This window comes from Rhinichthys klamathensis, unplaced genomic scaffold (assembly GCF_029890125.1).
Source record: "Rhinichthys klamathensis goyatoka isolate OS25496 unplaced genomic scaffold, OSU_Roscu_1.1 h1tg000548l_1, whole genome shotgun sequence".
Classification (NCBI taxonomy): domain Eukaryota; kingdom Metazoa; phylum Chordata; class Actinopteri; order Cypriniformes; family Leuciscidae; genus Rhinichthys; species Rhinichthys klamathensis.
The window spans coordinates 171,665-194,039 of NW_026607019.1; the positions used below are offsets into that span (position 1 = coordinate 171,665).

General features: G+C 37.7%; 1 protein-coding gene across 1 annotated transcript; it reads left to right on the forward strand.

Moving 5' to 3' along the window:
* Positions 1-15,036: 15,036 nt before the first annotated feature.
* LOC130073499 (endothelin-2) lies at positions 15,037-19,776 on the forward strand. Its single transcript, XM_056238948.1, has 5 exons — positions 15,037-15,205; positions 15,896-16,046; positions 17,391-17,504; positions 18,751-18,930; positions 19,051-19,776. Exons 1-5 carry the CDS (start codon positions 15,130-15,132, stop codon positions 19,109-19,111), a joined length of 582 nt encoding a protein of 193 aa, XP_056094923.1. The 5' UTR covers positions 15,037-15,129; the 3' UTR covers positions 19,112-19,776.
* The last annotated feature ends 2,599 nt before the right edge of the window (positions 19,777-22,375 follow it).

Below are 22,375 nucleotides of genomic sequence, written 5' to 3' on the forward strand. Positions count from 1 at the left end.
CTAAATGTAAATCTGTTGTGGTTTGATGCTGTCTTTCCTGCATACAAAATGGTTAATTAAATCTGTTGTCTATCCTATGGCTAGCAAGTTTAACCCTCCTACCAGATATTGTTATTTGGATATTATCAATCAAATAATGATTCATTATATTTGAATAACCAACAGTGTTAACTTTTGCCTTTTTAACATTGCCAACATGTTTTTCCAGCACATGTGTCTAGCAAGTAGGCTACACTACAAATACATTACATAAACAATGTAGAAACGAAAAATGTCTCAGATGATCCACTGTTTATGACTGCAAGATTCTAAGTTAAGGTAGGCTAATTAACATTAATCTCATTCTATCATGATAGTGCGACTTCTATGAGTCTATCCGTGCTGCACACCCCTAATTAATGCTCCTAACCTTGAACGATAGCAGAAGCTAGGTTTAACTGTAACAATATCCTGGGTAACCAGGATCACCAGTTAATACTATTTTCCACAGTAGAATCTGCATTTGAAAGCCTGGTCAGTCACTACTAACGTTACTGCTAGTTATTTGTGTGGCTAGTTATTTTTGCCTACTTACACTCTGCTTTATGAAAAAGCTTCGTATGTCCCCTTTCTTCTTCTTGGGTGACATAGCTGATCTACAAAGTACAAAAAGGGGCAAAAAAACGGAATATTAAAATGTTTTACTCTGGCCTTTGTATATGGCAGGCAGAGAGACAGCCCTGGTAACTTACCGTCGGCGTCGTCACACGCGCGCACACACACACACACACACACACACACACACACACACACACACACACACCACCCGCTCGCTGCCAGTGAGTGCAAGCACAAAAAGTAGTCCCGGTCCGCGCGTGTAGCCTGCCTGTCAGATACCCCGCCGCCAATCAAATTACGGCGTATCTTGTACTGTAGTCGCCCTGGCCGCTGTCAATCGATCCAAATATCAGCGCAAAGATCAAAATAGCAGTTCAAAGGAGCTTGCTAAATATTGGTGGGGACAAATTTGTCACCTCAAAATATTGATTGGGACTAGTAGGCTACCTAGCGTCCCCCCCTAAACCTACGCCCTTGTATAAAATATTGATTACAAACATTCAAAACTGATCACAAGCGGCTTTTCTATATTCATTTTAATTGTCTCATGTATTTACTTTTAGCAAGTTGACCTCTAGAGTTCACTTTTGTGCAAACATAATCTTTGAATTTTATCCATAGCCTTTACAAGGACAGGTAACGTTAACCCTCAAATGTGTTTGCATTACAATAATGTGGTACAGGTACGTCATGTCAAACTGACATAATTACACATTGTAAATGTTTACTATAACTTATGGGATGATCTGGGGGTGTTTTGTTTATGTCAACTTAAACTATTTGTATTGTTGTTGTTTTTTAGTTAATTTGCTTTTTTGCATAAAGAACTGCTTCTTCAGCTCTTGGATGTTAAACACCACGGGGGTGAGATCATTCGAATTGTAGGTTTTGTTGGTTTTGTCAAAAGAAAAAAACATCTGTATTTTAAAACACTGCTTTTTCTTAAAAACATTGTGTCAGACGTATTTGGTAGCATTATTCTCGTTTCATTGTGTATTAACTCCATATAGCCCTTATATTTGTAGAAATAAGAAAAGTGTATTTATAAAACAAAAAAGATTTGTTAGAACAATTTGTGTCTGGCACAACAGGTATGAAGATACGTTTGGTTTTAAATTAACTCAAGCTTTAATGAGTACATCTCTCAGTGCAATAGTCAGAAGTGATTCTGTGGTAATAGTTTAAATGTAAAACATCATGCACTTACTTTTCGTGTTAACTTTGTGTGATTCAGCATCATAGATAGAGGGAAAGTTGCACTAAACAAAGTATCAATTTAGTCAAGCATTCTCAAACAGAAAGACTATCACTTAAATTCTTAATTATCATTTATTCCTGAATGTTGACAGCTCTCAAAGAAAAGTCTTCGCCTAAAACACATACAATCCGAGAAACACGATGTGAACAGTGTCATCTGCTATCTGAGCAAGATGACTAAAAACTAGTGATACACCGTCATTTGCAAACTTTTGTGTATTTCTTATAAACAATGCTTTTCATCCATCTTTTCTTAGTGATTTGGTCTTTTTTAATCTTGTATGGTTGTTTTGGACACGTGTGATTTCTGTATAAAGATTATGTTTTAAAGTTAGTCTATAGGCTTTACAAGAGTGTGTAACTTTGCATCACTGCGGTGACAAAATATGTTGGTGTGTAAAATACACCCAAAGATTTAAGCACAACTATTTACACACGTACTGAGTAATATCTAACATATTGTAGATTGTTAGACATTCCATTATCTGTTTATTTGGGATTAGAGAACATCCTTAGCTACTTAGCTCATATGTTTCTTTAATTTGTTGAGGTGTTAGTTAAAAAAGGTATTAGTTAATAACAAACAAACAAACAAAGACTTTAAAGCAACATGGAACCATAATATTAATATATAAAATATGGTATAGTTACATGTCGAAGCTCACAGTTTGAAAATGACTTCCATAAAGTTTCTTTTAGTAAAGCTATGCCTGGAAATTCCCAACACAAAATTTCACGTTTGTGGGTGCATGAGACCTCTCAAAGATTACACCAATATGAGCTTTTCTCGAACATTGCATGTTTTCACTATGCCTGAAACGTACTTTTTTTCATTTTCATTTTCTCTTTATTTGAAAGGGGACAGTGTACATTAATCAACATTAAAACTATGTAAATGTACCCAGCCGGGTATAATAAAAGGCAACCTTAAAGATAAGCACAGGTATAAAATCACAAAAATAAAATTACATACAACACATTATGGTTAAGAAATACAATTCATATAAAATAAATATATAATGTTTAAATGCACACAGAAAGCATTAGTTCCCACAAGTTTGGCTCTCTACAAGCCTTTTTTTTTTTTTTGCATTCTTTTTGAATGAAAAGAATGACAAAGACTCTCTGATGGTTTTGGGCACTGTGTTCCATTGCTGCGCTGCTCTTACGGAGAAAACAGACTGACCAAAAGCTGTTTTCCTCTGCGGGATGATGCAATCTTCCCTCACTACCCCTCTGGTTACCCTAACCTCACTAGATCTAAAATCTATAAAATCACATAGTGGAGAAGGTGCTAGACCATGTCTGATTTTATAAATCAGACATGATTTAGATTTGACCCCCCCCCCCCCCCCCCCCCCCCCCCCCCCCCCCCCCCCCAGCAACATTACTAATCAATTAATCACAGAAATAATGCATGTCATCAGACTGATTTAAAGAAATTAAAGCATAAGTAAGGGTAAATCTTTATTTAAAGAAAATAGACTTCTGCTTTTGCAACACACAAATTTATAAATGTTCAAAAACTTCTATTCCATACTTTGAAGCATCATGGTTTTAGGTCTGTAAAAATACAGAATTAAAAAAGAAGTAAAAACTTTCTCTAACATTTTCTGATAACGTATTAAAATGTACGAATACCAACCATTGTATTTTAACTTTATACAGCTTTTTAAAAAAAAGTTTTAAAATGTGACGGTGAACTTTTCAAATATATGTGAAAAACGAAACTTTCTTTAAAGCTGCAGTCCGTATCTTTTCCTCTTTGTCGCCATCTCTCTGTTCGAAATCTGTAACTGCAGTGATTCGCGGAATTATTATCTTTACGTGGGTTGTAAATCGGCATGAAACAGCGCGAATGAACACAGTGCTTTGAGGCGAGTGCTGCTGTCAGTCACCGCGCTGTGTGGATACTGTCATACAGAATCACAGATTCACTTTTTGAAAGTTTGACCAACATAAGAATTTTCATAAGAAAATGTCTTCTGAACAAGTAAAATCCATTTTTGTTCTGACCAACTAAGGGGGAAAAAGCATTCGACATGATAAGCTTCGTTAGATTTAATCAACGCGATTTACAGCAACCGTGCAAACCTACTTTGTTCTCAAATTGTTCATGTTAACAACATCAGCATTGCGTGACTAATGTTAAATTTAATGTGTTTTATGGTTAGCAGCTACCTGCGTAGTTCAGAATTCATATTCTCCATAATAGAAAAACGAGAAAGGCACAACAAAGGAAACTCCATAACTGTGTGAATTAAGAAAACGTACTGTTACACGATTGAACTATTGAAATGTCTTACTTGTTCAGCAGAAAAAAGCCGTCTCTTCTTCCGTTTTGAACCACTTCAAAACACGGAGTTCACGCACTTTTCAAAAGCCCGCCGATGTTTAAATCCTTGTCTTCGCATGAGACGGTTTCTTTCTCTTTCTCTAGCCACCTTAAATCCGAAGTACGAAGTCTTTTGGGTTTTATAACTGCTGAATCTCCAGTTGACACTGATGATTGTTGTTTGGATCTTTCTGGATGCCATAAGTTTAATTGTGTAAAGTGCTGCGAGAAAAGCCTATACATCTAAACATCTCGTCACGCGCAGTATAGCCGGCTAGCCGAAACTCCTTCTTTATGACGTCATGACGCAAAGACATGCTCGAATTTCCCGCGGAAACCCACAGTACCACTGGAATTAAAATCATTATTACAAGCTAACCGTTTTGAATCTAGCTATGGCAAGCAGATAGTTTTGACCACTGGCAGAATAAGTTTTTTTTAATATAATTATTTTGGATTATTTTTAACTTAAAAAAGTTACGGACTGGAGCTTTAATTAAAAACAACTCCCTGATCTTACCACAGACAATACATTGTAGGGGTGTGTTTGTGTGTGTGCGAATTTCTCCTGCGACATAATGTTATTTGTTATAAAACAGTAAAAAGCCCCTTTGGAAATGGACTCTTCCAAAAAAAAAACACCTCTGCTCGTGATTTGGACTGTTCTAAAACTTTCCAGGGAGTTTGAAAACATCCAATTGAGAGAGAATGTCCAGATGCGCTTGTTCAATGTAAATAATAATTAAAATCAAGTGTTGTTAACTAAGGAATATGTGTGTGCGTGCAACTAATTGTAAACACATGTGCATATTTTATTGTATAATACGTTCATAAGAGAGAATTTAGATCGCGAGGCATTCCGTCTTTAGAAATGTTTGCACTTTATATTATTACCACCTAGATGACGCATGATCCTCCCGTGTTATTTATCTGTAGAGTATGTCATGGTATGCATGTCGTGTAGACTTCGACTGTGTCTCAGGGAACATGTACGGGCATGTTTGTCCGTTTCGAAGGACCATGTTGTTCACTTTTAACTTTTCTGCTTCGGTGTAATTAAATGGGTACAGGATGTCCGGTTAAAACAATATAGTGTTTAGGCATATAGTCATCTACTTTTCACCCTCTCAGATTCACTGCAAAGGAAGTATATTTATTATTTATTACATTAAATACATACATTTATTTAATACGTGGGTATTTATTAACGTAGTCCGCGAGCAGTCTGTACTCTGTATATTCCCCATTTGTTAATCCGTCTTTTCAAGCCATTCCATAACGTGGTAAAAAATTAAATCCAATATCGCGCTCTGTGAAAACCAAATCGAGGGTCCTCTGTTTTATTCCATGTTAATCTTCAATCGTTATAGCCACATTGGTCAATCTGACTTCGCTAATGAAAATATATTCCACACGTTCCGCTGGTTAATTTTGTTAAGCACGATCCTTGTAATTTTCGCGGAGCTAATGTTAAATCCAGCTTCATCAAGGCATCTCTCGGGAGTCTTTGGGTCTGCAGTAGCGTAAATTCCAAGAGAATGCACGTTGAGTTTGTGGCTTTTTAAACCGACCGCCGTGCCCTGTCACACTATGGGAGGGTTTGCGGGTTTGTGTGCGTGCGTGTGCGCGTGCGTGCGTGACGCGTGGGAACTATTTGTCGTTTTCTCCCACGCCTCAACACCTGTTGTGGGAGGGGTCGAGGTGTGGGAGTGGTCTAGGGGTGGAGCCTACCTCCGGCTCCTGTGCATCGGTTGCTAATGTAATTCTTGGGTTGTCTCTGGAGTGTTCGGACGTGTTTCGTTGAGCTCCCAGGAAATTATTTACACAACTTTGAACTGGATTACTTTTGGAATTAAAATCTCTAAACCTTTGGAGGTGCTGGTTCTTTTTCAGCAAACGGATTTGTAAAAACGTAAGGCTATTTTTTTTTGATGCTGTGATTTTTAACATGATGTAGCCTAGTTTTAATATCATGACATGTTTTTTGTAAAATGTAACATTTTAAAAATAATGAAAGTTAAATGTATCTTTTTGTAATGAAAAAACTCTTAACTTGTTTTACTTTTCTGTAAATGACTGAACGTTGATCTTTTAATGTTATAACATTTTTAAAATGTTGTTTTAGATGTTTTAATACTAAAACATTTTGATAACTTTAAGATAACTTTTTCATTAATGTTTTAACATTTTACAAATGTGTAAAAACACTAAGACATGTGTATTTTAACTTTATACAACGTTTTAATACCTTTAACACTATGTAATTATGAAAGTACAGCCTTTCTTCAAATATATGTTAGAAAATAGATCTATTTGCTTGATAGAATTTTAATACATGTTGTTTTAGATGGGTTAATACTAGAACATTTTTGCAATTCAAACAAAATAATGTGTAAAGGTAAAGACGTGTACTGTGTCTTAATGATATAAACGGACTTAATGGTTTTAAGACCTACGTGTTATGTGAAAAGTACGAGTTTTTTAAATGTATGATGAAAAATAGAACTATTTGCTTGATAAAATTTTAATACATGGTGTTTTAGGTTATTATTGTGATTGAAAAACACTTTTTAAACAGATGGTTCATGTAAAATGGATCATTTTACAAAATAATGTGTGAAGGTAAAGACCTGTACTGTGTCTTAATGGTTTTAAGCACTATGTGTTATGTGAAAAGTACCACTTTTTTAAATGTATGATAAAAATAGAACTATTTGTTTGATTTTTTAATTTAGAAAATGCAATTTTACATTTTACAAATGTGTGAAAACACTAAAGATGTGTGTATTTTAACTTTATACAACGTTTTAATATCTTTAAACACTATGTAATTAACTTTTCTTAAACAAACAATAACACCCATAATACACCTATGTTACCTTTTTAGAAATACTTGAACATAAGAATTTTCCCACGCTTCACAAGCTCAACCCATAAGGGGTAGAAAGAGGAGGGGGACCGTGGGAAAATTCCCACGCTCCAGGTGGTCAGACCAGAAGTGGGTGGGAGGGGTAGAAAGGGGCGGGGCTAGGCGTGGGAACCATTTTATTGGGGGCCATAAATCACTCAAAATGACAGAAGCCGCCCTATACTCTCTCTTGTTTACATTGATAATAGCAGCGCCAAAACCTTTCAACTGTGCAAGTGTTACTGTCACTGACACTGTTTACAGGTTAAATATTACACATATTAGTTAAACGCAGTAGATTCTGTATATTTGTATGTCTACCATTAAAAAGTTTGGGGTCAGTAAGATTATTTTATTTCTATTTTATTCAGCAAGGATGCATTAAACAGATTTAAACGTGACAGTAAAGACTTTTACATTTTATTTCCAATTAATGCTGTTCTTTTCAATTAATTATAGAATCCAATATTCAGTACACCTGTTTTAAACATTCATAATAATCATAAATGTTTCATGAGCACCAAATCGTCATATTACAATGATTTCTGAAGGATCATGTGACACTGAAGACTAGTAATGATGCTGAAAATTCTGCTTTGCCATCACAAGAATAAATTTCATTTTATAATATTATAATAGAAATGAATTGCAATAATATTTCAGTTTTTATTGTATTTTTGATCAAATAAATGCAGCCTTGCTTTAATAATTAAGAAACATTTTTAAAAATCTTACCGACCCCAAACTTTTGAATAGCATATTCATCAAATATGTAAATAAGTTAAGGATAGTGCAGTCATTTTCCATTACTTATTAATGCCTAACTGTATATTATCAAGCTCATTACATGGCTTCTTGAAATACTGATTTGAGATTAAATTAATTACATGAGAAGAAAAAGACTGAACAATGCTCTGAGAGACATAGCACATTAAGAAATCACTTAAGCTGTCATTATAATGTTTAAAAAAATGTTTTTTAATAATTTTAGTTAATAAATAATATTTGACAGCAATACCGTGACTGGCCTATCACAATAAAGTATTCGAAAGAGCTGTGCACTAAAATGTTCATATTCTGTGTTAAGCACTCTTGCTTAGTTCTTCAAGGATGGTAAAGAAGGTAAAACTGTAACAAGTGTCTTTAATCACAGTTCACTCCGCTCCACTCCTCTGAGCAGCTTTCTGAAGAACATAAGCTGAAGGAAGAGACCGGAAAGAACATGATAGGATTTTGGAGGGATGAGCACATTTCCTCTGTCTGTGGAATGCAGAGGAATGTGTTCTATCACTCTGCAGCGACTTCCTCCACAGTGTCGCACATTCTTTCACCCATCTGCAGAAGATTTGGCAGCGCTGAGAAGAAAAATCTCAGCATATGTCTGCTAAAGCTTATTTCTTGCTCATAAATAACATATATGAGAGCCAAAAAAAATTTAAACTTGATGCAAATGAGCTCAAATGCATGGGGGGAAAAAAGTGACCCAAGTTTTTAAGTCCATTTTTATGGACTCTCAACTAAAAAAGTGATTTAAAGTTTTCTGTCCATTGTAATACGAAATATTCGCAGGTCATAAAATCTTTCCATCTGAGTGTGGGATAATATGCAATCTGTACGTCCAGCACTGATTAATTCAATAAGATTTCCATATTGATATTCCTATCAGCACAAGGGACTTTTCTATGCAGCGATGAGAGAGGTGCTTTAGCAAACTCACATCTCTGTTTTATGATACAAATGATAAAACATGCTAATCAAAGTATGTGGTGAGATGATGTTATGATGCATTTGCATCAGCCACAATGACCGGTGACTCTTCATAAGTGCTGTCAATGGACAATGTGAGCACATCCCACGCTAGGGGGCTGCATTTGCAAACTCGGTCCGATACCTGCGAGGCTCTGTGCCCCATGTCTTATCTTTGCACGGGTCACGGCAAACCATCACGGAAACCCAACAGTTCATCTACTGATGAATATTGCTCATCCTCAGTTCCCGTAAGGCAGATTTCTTTGACAGTGCAGTGGCACTCAATCGTTTTTAAGTTCAACATTTATGGTTATTCATACAATGGGATGCAGCTTAAATAGTGATTTAAAGAGGGAAACAAAAGAATATATATATATATATTTTATCCAGGCTATATTTTATCCAGGACAATTATTATTTCAGTTAACTAAAACTAACTTTTTTTTTACTTGAAAAAATAAATAAATAAAAATGCTCACGTGGGCAGCGACAGTGACACCTGGAGGGGCGTGATTGGGAGGAACGGCCCCCCCTACCTGAACCCGAGCGGTGTTCAGTTATTGGACTTCTGTGCTAGTTACAGTTTGTCCATAACGAACATCATGTTCAAGCATAAGGGTGTCAACCAGTGCACGTGGCACCAGGACACCCTAGGTCGTAGGTCGATGATCGACTTTGTGGTCGTTTCATCTGACCTGCGGCTGTATGTCTTGGACACTCGGGTGAAGAGAGGGGCGGAGCTGTCAACTGATCACCACCTGGTGGTGAGTTGGATCCGATGGCAGGGGAGGAAGCTGGACAGACACGGCAGACCCAAGCATACTGTAAGGGTTTGCTGGGAACGTTTGGCCGTATCTCCTGTCAGAGAGATGTTCAACTCCCACCTCCGGCAGAGCCATGACCGGATCCCGAGGGAGGCTGGAGATATTGAGTCTGAGTGGACCATGTTCTCCACCTCCATTGTCGAAGCGGCGGCTCGGAGCTGTGGCCGTAAGGTCTCCGGTGCCTGTCGAGGCGGCAATCCCGTACCCGGTGGTGGACACCGGAAGTAAAGGATGCCGTCAAGCTGAAGAAGGAGTCCTATCGGGCCTGGTTGGCTTGTGGGACCTGAGGCAGCTGACAGGTACCGGCAGGCCAAGCGGACTGCAGCCCGGGTGGTTGTGGAGGCAAAAACTCGGGCCTGGGAGGAGTTCGGTGAGGCCATGGAGAAGGACTATCGGCTGGCCTAGAAGAGATTCTGGCAAACTGTCCGGCGCCTCAGGAGAGGGAAACAGTGCCCTACCAACGCTGTTTACAGTGGAGGTGGGCGGCTGTTGACCTCAACTGGGGATGTCGTCGGACGGTGGAAGGAATACTTCGAGGATCTCCTCAATCCCGCCGTCACGTCTTCTATTGAGGAAGCAGAGGCTGAGGGCTCAGAGGTGGACTCGTCCATCACCCTAGCTGAGGTCACCGAGGTAGTCAAGAAACTCTTTGGTGGCAAGGCACCGGGGGTGGATGAGATCCGCCCTGAGTACCTCAAGTCTCTGGATGTTGTGGGGCTGTCTTGGCTGACACGCCTCTGCAGCATCGCATGGCAGTGGGGACAGTGCCTCTGGGATGGCAGACCGGGGTGGTGGTCCCTCTTTTTAAGAAGGGGGACCGGAGGGTGTGTTCCAACTACAGGGGGATCACACTTCTCAGCCTCCCTGGGAAAGTCTATGCCAGGGTACTGGAGAGGAGAATACGGCCGATAGTGGAACCTCGGATTCAGGAGGAACAGTGCGGTTCCGTGGAACACTGGACCAGCTCTATACCCTCTACAGGGTGCTGGAGGGTTCATGGGAGTTTGCCCAACCAGTCCACATGTGCTTTGTGGATTTGGAGAAGGCATTCGACTGTGTCCCCCGAGGCGGCCTGTGGAGGGTGCTCCGGGAGTATAGGGTCCCGGGTCCTTTGCTAAGGGCTGTCCGGTCCCTGTATGATCGAAGCAGGAGCTTGGTTCGCATTGCCGGTAGTAAGTCAGACTTCTTCCCGGTGCATGATGGACTCCGGCAGGGCTGCCCTTTGTCGCCGGTTCTGTTTTATGGACAGAATTTCTAGGCGCAGCCAGGGGCCGGAGGGTGTCGGGTTTGGGTTTCGTCTCTGCTCTTTGCGGATGATGTTGTCGTGTTGGCCCCTTCACACCGGGACCTTCAGCATGCACTGGGACGGTTTGCAGCCGAGTGTGAAGCGGCTGGGATGAGAATCAGCACCTCCTAATCCGAGGCCATGGTCCTCAGTCGGAAAAGGGCGGCTTGCTCACTTCAGGTTGGTGGAGAGATCCTTCCTCAAGTGGAGGAGTTTAAGTATCTTGCGGTTTTGTTCACGAGTGAGGGAAGGATGGAACGGGAGATTGACAGACGGATCGGTGCAGCTTCTGCAGTAATGCGGTCGATGTACCGGTCTGTTGTGGTGAAGAAAGAGCTGAGCCGTAAGGCAAAGCTCTCGATTTACCGGTCAATCTACGTTCCTACTCTCACCTATGGTCATGAGCTTTGGGTCATGACCGAAAGGACAAGATCCCGTACACAGGCGGCCGAAATGAGCTTTCTCCGCAGGGTGGCTGGGCGATCCCTTAGAGATAGGGTGAGAAGCTTGGTCACTCGAGAGGAGCTCAGAGTAGAGCCGCTGCTCCTCCACATCGAGAGGGGTCAGCTGAGGTGGCTCGGGCATCTGTTTCGGATGCCTCCTGGACGCCTTCCCGGGGAGGTGTTCCGGGCACGTCCCACTGGGAGGAGACCCCGGGGAAGACCTAGGACACACTGGAGAGACTATGTCTCCCGGCTGGCCTAGGAACGCCTCGTTGTCCCCCCGGAAGAGCTGGAGGAAGTGTCTAGGGAGAGGGAAGTCTGGGCATCTCTGCTTAGACTGCTGCCCCCGCGACCCGGCCCCGGATAAGCGGAAGAAGATGGATGGATAGTTATTTTTTTTGGAAAAAGTAGCGATTCTTTTTGAAAAAGTAGCGATTCTTTTTGGAAAATGTATCGATTATTTTTGGAAAATGTATCGATTATTTTTGAAAAAAGTAGCGATTCTTTTTGAAAAAAGTAGTGTAAAAAAATTTAATTATACATTTGTTACATTATTATTTTGTTACATTATTCTTTTTAAAAAAAGTAGCGATTCTTTTTGGAAAAAGTAGCAATTCTTTTTGGAAAAATTATCGATTCTTTTTGGAAAAAGTATCGATTCTTTTTAGAAAAAGTATCGATTCTTTTTGAAAAGGTAGCAATTCTTTTTGAAATTAGTGTTAAAAAATGTAATTATACATTTGTTACAGTCTTATTATACATTTATTACAATTATTATACATTTATTACAATGTAATTATACGTTTATTACAATGTAATTATACGTTTATTACAATGTAATTATACGTTTATTACAATGTAATACATTTATTACAATGTAATTATACATTTGTTACAGTGTTATTATACATTTATTACAGTGTTATACATTCATTACATTATTATTATTATACATTTGTTACATTATTATTTTGTTACATTATTCTTTTTGAAAAAAGTAGCGATTCTTTTTGAAAAAAGTAGTTTAAAAAATGTTATACATTTGTTTCAGTCTGTATAGTTTATAGTTATAGTGTACAGGTCCTTCTAAAAAAATTAGCATATTGTGATAAAGTTCATTATTTTCCATAATGTAATGATAAAAATTAAACTTTCATATATTTTAGATTCATTGCACACCAACTGAAATATTTCAGGTCTTTTATTGTTTTAATACTGATGATTTTGACCCTGAGGAAGATTGTGGAGAAGGACCGATTCCAGACCTTGGGGGACCTGCGGAAGCAGTGGACTGAGTCTGGAGTAGAAACATTCAGAGCCACCGTGCACAGGCGTGTGCAGGAAATGGGCTACAGGTGCCGCATTCCCCAGGTCAAGCCACTTTTGAACCAGAAACAGCGGCAGAAGCGCCTGACCTGGGCTACAGAGAAGCAGCACTGGACTGTTGCTCAGTTTTGCATGTCATTCGGAAATCAAGGTGCCAGAGTCTGAAGGAAGACTGGGGAGAAGGAAATGCCAAAATGCCTGAAGTCCAGTGTCAAGTACCCACAGTCAGTGATGGTCTGGGGTGCCATGTCAGCTGCTGGTGTTGGTGCACTGTGTTTTATCAAGGGCAGGGTCAATGCAGCTAGCTATCAGGAGATTTTGGAGCACTTCATGCTTCCATCTGCTGAAAAGCTTTATGGAGATGAAGATTTCATTTTTCTGCACGACCTGGCACCTGCTCACAGTGCCAAAACCACTGGTAAATGGTTTACTGACCATGGTATTACTGTGCTCAATTGGCCTGCCAACTCTCATGACCTGAACCCCATAGAGAATCTGTGGGATATTGTGAAGAGAAAGTTGAGAGAACGCAAGACCCAACACTCTGGATGAGCTTAAGCCCGCTATCGAAGCATCCTAGGCCTCCATAACACCTCAGCAGTGCCACAGGCTGATTGCCTCCATGCCACGCCGCATTGAAGCAGTCATTTCTGCAAAAGGATTCCCGACCAAGTATTGACTATTGAGTGCATAACTCAACATAATTATTTGTAGGTTGACCTTTTTTTTTTGTATTAAAAACACTTCTTTTATTGGTCGGATGAAATATGCTAATTTTTTGAGACAGGAATTTTGGGTTTTCATGAACTGTATGCCAAAATTATCAGTATTAAAACAATAAAAGACCTGAAATATTTCAGTTGGTGTGCAATGAATCTAAAATATACGAAAGTTTAATTTTTATCATTACATTATGGAAAATAATGAACTTTATCACAATATGCTAATTTTTTGAGAAGGACCTGTATAGTTATTCAATCTCACATTCAATCCCATTACTGGAACTGTGTTCTAGAAATACATTTATTACAATGTAATTATAGTGTTATACGTTTATTACAATATAATTACATTTATTACAGTGTTATTATACATTTGTTAAGTTATTATTATTATACATTTGTTACATTATTATTTTGTTACATTATTCTTTTTGAAAAAAGTAGTGATTCTTTTTGAAACGCTTAACGTTATCGTTTTCTCAGAGTTTAGGCTCCTGTGTAATAGTAGCCTAGGCTATTCAGCAACTCAAACATACCAAACCAACAATTAATAAAAACACACAAAAACTGATTTTGCACGGACATTTCAAATAAGAAAGGCTTACATTTTCTTCTTATTTATTCATTTGGCAGATGCTTGTATCAAATTTGTCTTACTGCACTTTCAATTTTTATATAAATAACATTAGTTTTATCAGACCATGCATGGTAATGGTCCTTACTGAACTTTAATATATATATTATTGTCAATGTTATTTTAGCATCATTGAGATACTTTTAGAGTTTTTTTTTTTTTTTTTTTTTTTACTTTCGTTGCAGTTTTAGTAATTTTGTTGTGTGTGTGTCTGTTTTTGTCTTTTTTTTTTTTTTTTTTTTTTTTTTAGTACCTCAAGTTTAAACAAATGAAAATGATAATTAAGTGAATACTTTTTAAGTTTTAAGTTTAAGTTTTGCTATATTTGATTTCAGTTAGATTTTATTTCTTTTTCAAGTGACAAAAATGTTAGAATCATAAATGTATCTCTTTTTTTTTAATAAAAAGTGCCACAGCAGCTATTTAATATCGGAAGGAAATGTATTGGTTAATGCTGGCCCTCTATGCGGCAACACAAAAAAATCAAATGAATTTTGAATTATGTTTTCATATCTGTGACTAATTTGTGTAATCAGAAACAAATAGTGACCAGAGGGCACAGGAAGCTACTTTCCACACTGTCTACCCACACCTGGACCTCACAGACAGGAGCGACCCACCAGAACGTTCCTTCTTTCCATGGGACACTGTCTTTCCCTGCAAAGTGCATACAACAGAATTCATGCAAAGCAGCAAATCTGCTGATATACTCTGTGACTCCTCTTTTCCTTCACCCCTGAGTCCCATTAGTCAGTTTAGATCCACATTGTTTAATTCGAGGTAAGAAAGATGAAGTTTTTTTTTTTTTACTCTCAATCATTATTGTCTTGGACCTCAGGTCTGTTCCACCCAAACAATCCAGTGACCCACTGGCCGAGGAGGCAGCAGAGATTCTTGTGTGCAGAATGTAGCAGACAAGCTGGAGTTGTGTAACTATGGGGGAGGTGCATATCATACACTATAAGTACGGGACAGGACGGTTCAACATTAGACAAGCACCTGCAGCAGAGGGAGATCTATTGGAATTGCTTTGTATTGTATTCTTTGTAATGAAACGTATGTGCAACATGGAATCAAGAATTACTCTGATCTTCATTTTTACCTTGTGCACAACTCTTCATGAAGGTAAAACATTTTTGTGTTTGTAATATATATTTTGGGGGATTTATTATGTATGTATTTATATTTATTTAATGATAACACAAAAGAGAATAGATATGACATGGCTTATATAAATGAGTGTTTTTTTATACATTTAAATAAGTATTTGTTCAATTCTAAATAGCTTTACTTGATTATAATCCTGTAAGTTTGAAATTTTAAGTATTTTCTAAGTACCTTCATTTTCATTCTCAGAAAAAAATCTTTAGGTTTCCTACATTTATTTTTACTGTTTGGAATAAACATTTAAACTCTAATTTGTTTGCACCTAATAAAATGACAACATAATAGAAATGATAGTGAATTCAGTTCTGATTATTATTTTAAACATGTCTAACAATATGCGAACACAGGGGCTCATATTCATTTTGTACTAATCAGTCACCTCAGCATTGCCAATTAAAGTCAAAATTGACAACTCAGCAAAGATGTATGTGAAAAGCTTTGAACTTTATAATTGCCCTCTACTCATTAAGATCAAACGTCTGAGACGTTATTACATAAGATAACGACCAGTGGGAATAGAGGTATAAACCAAAATAAAAAAAGTGTAATAATAACAAGTGGTGAGGCTCATCATCTCTGAGACTCAACTTTTTGGCCCAGAATGATTATGGCAAGTTTGATGGACCGCAATCTATTCCTTTTCTATAGGCTGGGGGTTGCCTCTAGTGCCCCAGACTGACCCGAGCGACCCGTCTGAAACCCATAGGGTCAGGAGCAAACGCTGCTCCTGCAACAACCAGCTGGACTCCGAATGCCATTATTTCTGCCATCTGGACATCATCTGGGTGAACACGCCAAGGTGAGTGCTCACCTATGCACGGGTTAACCTGTGTAAACCATATGTAAACCACAAAGGAAGTTCAACCAATACAAAGACACTTTAGAGGCTCCGATGTGTGAAAAGAAACATCATGGACATATGAATACATCATGTTCCTAGGCCAGTGCACCTTTGTGACTGAATGCTTTTATATCGTTCAGAAAGATTCACTTTTGAGTTATTGAGCATTTTATTGCTTTTTATCTAGAATACTTTTGACACTGGTTACAATTCTCATGCTTAAAACAGTACAAAGTCCCATTGTGATGAGTTAACCTGTTAAGTGTCACCCCCCTTTTTTTGAATAGACATGAAAATGCACATTTTGAACTTAAATGGTTGTAATTCAAGAATGCTTTGGAATATAGACATAAGTTTGGTCTTGTTTTAAAGAAGACATTTGGCATATTTTTGTAGAAGTGAAATAAATTAAGAAAGTGAAACAGAAAAAAAGTTATAGAAGTTTGAGTTTATGGAAATGTACATTGTAAAAAAATTAAGTATTCATATTTTATAGAAAATATATATTTTCAAAACCTGGGCTACTCTAAAACCGCAGAAAAATCAAAGCCAAAACAACAAGTGTCTGAACAACTTGTGTTTAAAATTTTAGGTTGATATCTCAAAAAAATTAGCTTTCAGTAAGATTTTGTTTGGGCGCAGTACCAAACTTTTTCAGATGACAACCATTACCATTACTGCCCATATAAGGGCGCCTCCATTTCCATATGTGTTTTGAGTGATCTGAGCCATTATTTCCACAATTTTCATACAATTTATGAAGTAGAGATCCTATGTAGAAGTAGTATGGGAAGTTTGGCAGATTTTGATATGAATTCAACCTCTAAGAAACACATACAAAGAACACGCATGTGCGTTATAGCTCGCTGCCACAAATGGTGAATTTATTATTTTTTTCTTTATATTTAAAACATTTTCAGATCTTTTTTTCTAAAATAATTGAATGGATGCTATCTTTTGAACTCTTGCCATGAAAACAAACTGAGGTTTCTACCATTTTTGCATGATTTTTCATGTTCATTGCTATTTCAAAATAAAGGTCTGAACACGCCTTAGGAGTATGAAAATATTCTTGTTGCAAATTGATAAATTACGGCTCCTCTGTAATTTATTTTGAAAATCATGGAAACCAAATATGGAAACTAGAGATTGTAAGCTTTCAAATGATGTATAGTTTGTCAATATTACTTAAGGTTTTTGCTAAGATATTATTGTTTTAAAAATATAATGGCAAACGTCCCACCTGTGGGACGGCGACAGTTTAATCAATGACTGTATGCTCTCTGGGTGTCTCCTCCACAGTAAGACCACTGTGTATGGATTGGGCAGTCCGTTGGCTCGCCGCCGTAGGTCTATAGGCCGCTGCTTCTGCACCAACCCTGCAGATCGGACATGCAACAGCTTCTGCCACTACAGGTAAACCCCATCTCACGTCTGCATAACATGCAGTCAATTAATGTCCACATGCATTAGTATTCTTCTTTGGAAGGCTATTTTTATTGTAAGGGTGTGCTCTTTTAGGGTGCGGAGTTGTCATTAGGGTGTGAGGTGATACCAGACAAACACAGTTGGAGAATCCAGATGATATGACAAGTGAAGTGTTTTTGAATTGGAGTTAGTTTCATCTAATGAATCAGAGTTTTAGTAAAGGCTTTCAGGCTATGACTGCTATTTGAACTCGCAAGAAAAAACTTTGTCATCATGATAGGCTGCATAGTCAATAAAGCAGTCTTATCCATTATCAGCTTTTGACCACTGTAATGTATTCATAAACTATGCAGTTGTGTTGTTGTAATCTGTTGATATGACAACCAGATAGAAGATAGATTGATCTTGCCACAAAAAACTGAACTACATTCCTATTGATTCCTAAGGAAACCAGCTGGTAACTAGTCTGACCTCCCAGCCTGGTCAGCTGGTTTAGCAGGCTGGGTTTAGATGGGTTTGACCAATTTTTACCTGTCTTACCTGGTCAATGTTCATATATAGCATTGAAAAGTCCTGGTTATATGAATTTACTTCTTAAAAGGTTAGTTCACCCAAAAATACAAATTCTGTCATTAATTACTCACCCCGTTCCAAACCCGTAAGACTTTTGTTAATCTTCGGAACACAAATGAAGATACTTTAATGAAATCCGATAGCTTTCTGTCCCTCCATTGACAGCCTACACAATTACCACTTTCAAGGCCCAGATATGACTCCACTTGTTTAAACTCAATTTTATAAAAATGATGCAAGTGCTTTGTTTGTGCAAGGACCAACATAATTTACCACTTTATTTACAAAATATGATTCTCCAATGTGGATGTCTTAACGAATGACTTACGGGTTTGGAACAACATGTGGGTGAGTATTTAATGACAGAAATGTTTATTTTTGGGTGAACTAACCCTTTAAGTATCTTCAGTATAGTTAGCTACCAAATGCAGACTAAATGATTAGAGAAGCCCAGTATGTCACCAGAGAGAGGTCTGTCATTTCACCATTGTAACTTGTAAATTGTGATTAGCTTGTAGCTATGGTTTGAAGTAGCTTCCTCAACACGTTTGAAATGGATTTATTAGCCATTATAGCAGTCATCTAAAACAATCCAGAATTTATTTTGATGCCTTTATAGCAAATAATGTATTTTGACAAATTTTGTGTACATTTCTCTAAGCTCTGAAAACCCTGCCATCATGCTGGTGCACCCATCTGAACCTGTGCATGAAAAACAGGAAACACCCAAATCAGATCACCTGACCGGCCCAAATAACTCTGAAAATGCTAGTCCAGGAGTTCTGGTTTTAGGGAAGTCTTCCTCCCTTGGGGCTCGGTCAGATGCCATAACCTTCCTTAGGTAAGGCCACATTGCACAAATCATGTAATTCATGTAATTTACACACCTTATTCTTTGAAAGAGCTGTGATTGTGTCCTCATTAGCACCATTACTTACAGCAAATTCATCTGACTTTTCAGGAACCTGGTTAGGGCTAGAGCGAGGGTCATGGAAAAGATATCCAAACCTGGCTACAAATGAAAAACTTACCTGGAGGAGAGATATGAGTGCGAGCACTTGAACAAAAGATGACCCTTGTGCAACCTGGGGCAGCAGAACATATATACGCTGCGATCTGGAAGCGCCGTTCCCCATAGACAGTACTGTGGAAACAGAGCCTTTGAAGCATGTTTAAGACAGAATAGGAGAGATGAAGGCTTGTGAGATGTGAAGGAGATCTTTGTGAGTTGAGGGCAAGTCAGACCTGAACACTGGGACTGCACAAAAGAGGGTTAGGTGTTATTGACAGTCCTGTAATGCAAACAGGACATTAGCTAAGTGGCTATGCTAAAGGTATCTGACAGGATATAGCTAGTCCAAAACACCAAGTTTGAACAGTCAGAGATAAAAGAGACAGGCGAAGTGCTAATTCAAATTTGGTTGGAAGAGCCATGAATGTGAGAATCTGCAGTACTTCTACTATTTATCTGTACCATTGGAGCTGACCATATATATAAATATATATAATATATGAAATATATATATATAATATTTTAGACAAAAGATGACCTATCTATGAGTTAATTACATATTTACCTGAGACAACCAATAGTTTCAAATTAAGTGTCATGCCAAAATGGGCGGCATCTTGGGATACAGCAAATAGGTTTTTAAACACCCAACCAATTCAGGAGCATTTAAGTTGGAATGTTATGTATAATGCTTGTTGTTAATACTGGTTGCACAGCCATGCAAATCTTAGCTGCATGGTGAAGATGGTTGACTAGCATAGTCTTTTTGGTTAAGCTGATTGCTCACAGAAGTCTTGGTAAAAAAAAGAGCATTTTAAAAAGAGCAAGCTAACATTCAATGCTGGGAACCAACATGCAAATTACAACATATACTGGTCAACAGCAATACTTGTGTTACCTGCATGGAGCTTTTTTGAAGTCGACATAATAATTAGATTTTTCTGGGAATACCGCATATAAAGGTTGACCACTTTGTATGAACTGTGCACTTGTTTTCACATCCATTCACCTTTAACAGTTATGTTGTTCAAGTTATATTGTTCAATCTGTTGTTATGAACAAAAGATAGACAATAGATTTAAACTTACAAAAAAAAAAACACAAAAAAAACTTTCCTGGAGTCCTTTCCTATTTATTGAATAAAACTGGAACATTTTAGAGAGCTAACAATGTAGTGTACACAAGATGTATGAACTTTATGATTAATTTTGTGCTCTTAAATGTAATAATTTATCATTTTAAGTTACTCAATTTGCTAAGAATAGAGATAGATTCCTCTATGTATATCAGCAATATGGTTTTGTTATACTGTTTTATATTATGATGAAATGTATATATTCCATAAGTGATGTATTTATACTATTTCAAATATACTCTGAAGTGTTTTCTGATATGACCTATCAAATGTGTTGTTAGCAAAAAATGCTAATTTTAAAATACCTGTTATTATTATATTTTTGTTCTGTCCCTAATTCTGTGTCCTACTGAACTCTGTAACCCTGCAGTCTTGTTTTCTCTGTTTCACCAGCAGGAGTTGGACATTATCAGATAATTTATGAAAATAAAGAAATAGCCCACAATTACACTTCATGTTCAAACATTCTTGGCATTATCTCTTGCATACGTAGGTTCGTATAATTGCCCTGGATCACTGCCTATTCCTCGGTCGGTTGACAAAATATCTTGGCATGAGAACTCAAAGGGTGTGTACATGGTTGAAAATTAATTTGAACACATTGACATGTTGTTGTGATGTGAAAGATAGACTCTTGTGGAACAGGTGAAATAGGAAGGAAGCTTACAAGCGCATGGGAAAAAAACAGTGTACACAATAGCCATGCGAGAACAGTCCTGGTTTCCATCTTCCTGTCATGACAGATTATATAGGCCAACAGTGCACATACTGTAAGGCTAGTTTCCAAAATCTAAGACCTTATCCCGAGTATTTATTCTCAAATTGTATTCTTATTTTTAGTCTAAGACTATGGTTCATCTAAGTTGAAAAAAACAAACAAAAAAAATCTTGCACACTTCATTGTTATGTCTGCAGGTCTGCTGTAGGTATATCATTCCAACCCAGACATTCAAATGTACAACATTTATTGCCTTGAGGTCTCTCACCATGTCTGCTCATTTAAATGCGTTTAGTATGTGTGAGAAATGCAGCCACATAAATGGGCCGCAATGACTGATGGTGAGATAACTGCAATTTAACTGAGCACTATACCAAGGAAAACGAATATTTCAACATTACATCATTGTGCTGGTATGAGAAGCCTTATAAACTGCTTTTAATTGTCAAATATTGAGCAACACAAGTAAAAGAACCTGAGATGTTTTAAGAGCAAAGCTGCCTTAGAGGAACATTTCACCCAAAAATAAAAAAGCTGTCATTATTTACTCACCCTCATCTTTTTTTTCCTACTGAACACTTGTTTAAATATAAGTACTTTTTTATACAAGTATAAAATAGTTCTTATGACTCGTACACTTTACTCCGAGTCTTCTGAAGTCACATGACAGATTTATGTGACAAACAAAGGTTTTTGAAAGTTATTCACTGTAAATCTTGACTTGACTTCTACCTTCCTCTCCTTGGCACGTTCATGAGCAAACAATTCATTTGTCAAATCTTTTCAATTAATCATTTGATTCGTTTCACAAAACCAGTCTGAATGATTCGTTCATGAATCGGACTGATTTAGTTCTTGAGTTACTGATGATATGGTTGCAACAGTAAACCGTGGTGTGCACTGAATGGAAAAGTTATCACAGAATAAAGGTGCGGTCAAAAGACAGCACAAAATATGAACCATTATGATACTTTTGTGATGCTTAATTGCAGCTATGCGATGAGTACATTATTACAAAATTGTCTTATTTTTATTTTATTTTAACAGAGATGCCATTTCTTTTGAACACACAAACAATAAATTACAAGTTCACACGGTTTATCCCTCCAACAATAGTGACATTTGAAACAATGGCAGCCGCTGTAGCGTCCATCTCTCCCTTGAGCTCAGCCTTAATGTCTCTCCCACTCGAAAAACAGGATGCCTTTACACATTCCATCCCAATTGCCACTGCATTAAGAGTGAGGAGAATGTCAGGAAAGGCACCTCAGAGGTAAATAAGAGGAAGCAAAATGAAGTAGATGGTGGTTGATAATGGAAAGCATAAAACTGGCACGTTTTCTCTCCTTGGTCACAGCTGCAGGCACGAACAATAGGAAGAAAATGTAAATGTTGTGTTCTTAAAGTGTAAATTGCAGGTT

Excerpts from the sequence above, each read along its gene's own strand:
- LOC130073499 (XM_056238948.1), top strand. The coding sequence starts at position 15,130 with ATGAAACGTATGTGCAACATGGAATCAAGAATTACTCTGATCTTCATT. Across the intron at positions 15,206-15,895 it reads GTGCACAACTCTTCATGAAG|GCTGGGGGTTGCCTCTAGTG; the intron begins GTAAAACATTTT and ends CCTTTTCTATAG. Across the intron at positions 17,505-18,750 it reads AACAGCTTCTGCCACTACAG|CTCTGAAAACCCTGCCATCA; the intron begins GTAAACCCCATC and ends CATTTCTCTAAG.